The following is a 4,018-nucleotide window of genomic DNA, read 5'->3' as shown; positions in this document are numbered from 1 at the left end:
TGAAAAAAGCTTCATCAATTTTAGAAAAAGTTCATCAATTTTGAAAAAAAAAGTCAGTATATTTCACAAAAATCATCGATTTGAAAGAAGTTCATCATTTTTTAAAATTTCATTGGTTTTCAATAAAAGTTCATTGATTTTTAAAAAAAGTTCATGAAATCTTAAAAAGTTCAAAATTTTGAAATAAGTTCATCAATTCATAAATAATATCACTTTTGAGAAAAAGATCGTCGAGTTTGAAAAAGTTCATAAAAATTGAAAATAGAGTTCATCAGATTTGAAAAAGTTTATCAATTTAGAAGAAAAAGTTCAACAAGTTTGCAAAAAGAAAACAATTACGCATGTTGAACAAAAGAAAAATTTGAAGAACAAAGAAAAAGGAAAAAAGGAAAGAGGAAAAGAGAAAAAGGAAAAAGGAAAAACACGCTAAGTCAAAGATGGTGCAGATGTTCATTGTATATTGGGAACACTCTGAACCATATGAGCCTGTCATTGAGTATTATAGTGATGTGCATATCCAACCTAAGAACAACGTAGACCAAGATGATGATAGTTATCTTCGCAACCCAATACCGGAGAATGAACATGTTGGGATTGATGAAGAGAATATGTATTTGAAGGAAGAACCTAAAGCTCTAAATGTGGTTCTTTTTCCTGATAAAGAAAAGGACCAAGACTATGTTGCTGATGGTGAGAGTGAGGATGAGAGTGAGTATGGGAGTGAGGATGAGAGTAAGGATGAGAGCGAGGACGAGACTGAAGTAGAGGAGGATGAGGAGTTGCATGAGGTAAATCATGCCCCAAATATAGAGTATGATAAGGATGGCCCTCCTATGACTGAAGGTTTCATATATCCCAACATGAAGGAGTTTAAGTTGGCCCTTTCTCAGCATGCTATCAAACATGAATTTGAGTATAACACGGAGAAGAGTGCACCATGTAGGTTCAGGGGCTATTGTAAAAGAAGAGATGAAGATAATTGTCCATGGAGGATAAATGCTTCTACAACGGATGATTTGTGTACCGTAGTGGTAACTGTCTAACTTTGCTCGTTTGTAAACATTTCTTGCATGATTGTTTGAGAGTTTTTAGCTAACTAATTATATTCTTCTTTTGTAGGTGAAAAAAACCTTTTGGTCATGATTGCTCTAGTGCAAGAAGGAAAAAGAAGGTGAAGAATGCAACTAAGTACTGGATATGTGAGAAGGTGAAGGACTGGCTCATTGAAGATGCAACTCTAGGAGCAAAGGAATTGCGAAAGAAGCTTAAAGAACACCACAAGGTCAAAATCAACTACAAGAGAGTATATATGGGTAAGTTGCTAGCCTTGAAGCAACTATATGGTGATTGGGATATCAGCTTTGACAATTTGTATAGGTTTAAGGCACAAGTTGAAAGTTGTTGCCCCGGTAGCATAGTGCAGATTGATCATCACACAATAAATGGTAAAATCAGGTTTAGAAGAATTTTTGTTGCTATGAAACCTTGCATAGAGGGGTTCCTTAGTGGTTGCAGACCATATTTGGCAATAGATAGCACATTCTTGACGGGCAGGTTCAAGGGGCAGCTGGCTAGTGCTACCGCCGTTGATGGCCATAATTGGATGTATCCGGTTAGTTTTGGAGTCTTTGATTCTGAAACTAACGAGAATTGGATTTGGTTCATGCAATTGCTAAGGCAGGCCATAGGAACACCAAATGGGTTGGCCATATGCACCGATGCTGGTCAAGCAGTAATGACAGGGGTGAAAGAAGTGTTCCCAGAGCCAGAACATGGGGAATGCATGTTTCACTTGGTGACCAACTTCAAGAAGAAGTTCCATGGGAAGGTGTTTGATGACCACCTTTGGGCTGCTGCTTACTCATGGAACCCATATTTATTTGACAAACATTGGGTTGCTATGGAGACAACAAAGCCAGCTGCAACTGCATATATAAGGAAGTGGCACAATAGGTTGTGGTCTAGGAGTCAATTCTCAACTACATGCAAGGTGGACTATGTAACCAACAACCTGGCTGAGAGCTTTAACAATTGGATTAAGCACCACAAGTCCTTGAACTTGGATGACCTCTTTGATATGGCGAGACAATTGATTATGATATTGTGGAACCGAAGGAGAAAAGTAGCAAAGGAGTTAGATGGTTTGATTCTGCCCCACATAATTAAGAAGCTGAATGCAATGACCACTGCATTAGGTGGTAGTGGCTTTAGGTTTGTGGTCAACTTGCAAGAGGGAACATGTTCTTGTCGACAATGGCAAGTTTCTGGCCATCCTTGCAAACATGCTCTCGCATTCATCACGTCACTTAGCAATGCACACATACGGCACTATGTGGACTTGTATTTCTCCGTTGACAAATATAGAGCAGCTTATGCCCAACTAATTCCTGCTATGCCGGACAAGACCCAATGGCCTAAATCTAACCATGGATTCTTCATGCATCCACCACTATTGAAGGCCACGGCTGGTAGGCGTAAAACTGAGAGGTACAAAGGTTGCGGTGAGAAGAAAAGGAAAAGTGGTCAACACTTATGCCCTATTTGTAAGGAATATGGGCATCATTGGCACAAATGTAAGAAGGGAAACCCAGAGGACATTGCTGCAATGATGGCTGTGAGGTAGTATAGATTTACTCATTTTTGCATTATTCTTCCAACTATACATGTTCAATACTTTCCTATCTCTTGTGTGTAGAGAACCACCAAAGAAAAGGACAAAGACAACCAAAACAGCTGAGTTATCCATTGTGCCTTGCGAAGATGGAGTACCAACAAGAATGTGTTTTCCCCCAAGGTTCGTAATTTTACACTTGTGCTCATAAATACATGAAAACAATGTTTGAATTCTAAGTACCTTTCTGCTCACCATAGCAAAAGCTTGGAAACTACAACCAAAAAAAGGGAAAACATGTTAACTCTAGTGCTGGAGCATCAAAAAGGTGATTACAACTAGTTCAGATTTTGAGATTTAGTTAAATTAAAAATTGTTCTGTATTCTTATTGCTTTCTTCTCACCATAGCAAAAGCTTGGAGAATACAAACAAAAAGGGAAAAGGGGGGAAATCTGAATCGGTTCGATCCAAGAGGTATTGTTTCTCTTTTTAGTTGACATGTTATGAATATTTTTTTGTTTTCAATTGCTAAAACCTAAAGTGCAGATCAAGAACCGGCTCAAAACAGCCGGAGCCAATTTCCATCGAGTTTCCTATGCCCGGCGATGAAACAGATGTTCCTGTGAAGGTTAGGGGCAAGAGTAAGGAGTGCACTGAAAAGATCCTATGGTGCCACAAGACAGCCCAGCAATGTGCACAAGAAGCAAAAAATTTAACTCTGCAAGCCCTTCAATGAGCACAAGAAGCAAAAGGCGGTTTAGTTTGTGATTCTCATGTTTTCCTTAATGTCATGGTTACTTTTGGATGTCCTTTTGTGCTGCTCATGTGATGTACTTGTGGACCTGACCTCATGTGTGAAACAGTATGTGATGCATGCCAACTAGTACTGATGTATGTGGTGAATGTGAACCTAAATGTGATGTATGCGTGAACATGGTTGCTTCTGGTTGTTGTTCATGTTGCGATGCATATTGTGTGTATATATGTATGTATGTATGTATATATATATATATATATATATATATATATATATATATATATATATATATATATATATATATATATATATGAATTGTGTGAGATATGGGATCAAATTACAGGGGAGGTTCTGCCGAATTTTTATTTTTTGAATTAAAATGAGAGGACAATTTTTTGGATTGAAATCAGATCATTGACCAAGTTATGGGGTCTCAATTGGTCATTTAACATGACCAAATATGTAACATAAGTGTATATATTGTCATGTACAGATTTTTGCTCACTTTATGCACCAGGGGTAAAAAGGTATTTTCACATCTGTCTTTAACACCGTTAGTGAACAAAATGCACTAGAGTGTCATATTGGGAAAGAAATTTAGTGCATGTGTCAAACAAGGAAGAAAATTTTCTTCAGGGCCAAATAGGGA

The 4,018-nt window shown here is 37.8% G+C and overlaps 1 protein-coding gene across 1 annotated transcript; it reads left to right on the top strand.

Moving 5' to 3' along the window:
* The first annotated feature begins 1,066 nt into the window (after positions 1-1,066).
* LOC123495172 (protein FAR-RED IMPAIRED RESPONSE 1-like) lies at positions 1,067-3,588 on the top strand. Its single transcript, XM_073503221.1, has 4 exons — positions 1,067-2,619; positions 2,696-2,939; positions 3,021-3,086; positions 3,159-3,588. The coding sequence occupies exons 1-2, from the start codon at positions 1,310-1,312 to the stop codon at positions 2,820-2,822; spliced, it is 1,437 nt and encodes a 478-aa protein (XP_073359322.1). The 5' UTR covers positions 1,067-1,309; the 3' UTR covers positions 2,823-2,939; positions 3,021-3,086; positions 3,159-3,588.
* Positions 3,589-4,018: the final 430 nt, after the last annotated feature.

The sequence above is a fragment of the Aegilops tauschii genome, chromosome 7 (genome assembly GCF_002575655.3).
Source record: "Aegilops tauschii subsp. strangulata cultivar AL8/78 chromosome 7, Aet v6.0, whole genome shotgun sequence".
NCBI classification, from domain to species: Eukaryota; Viridiplantae; Streptophyta; class Magnoliopsida; order Poales; family Poaceae; genus Aegilops; species Aegilops tauschii.
This window is presented reverse-complemented; position numbering and strand designations above follow the sequence as displayed.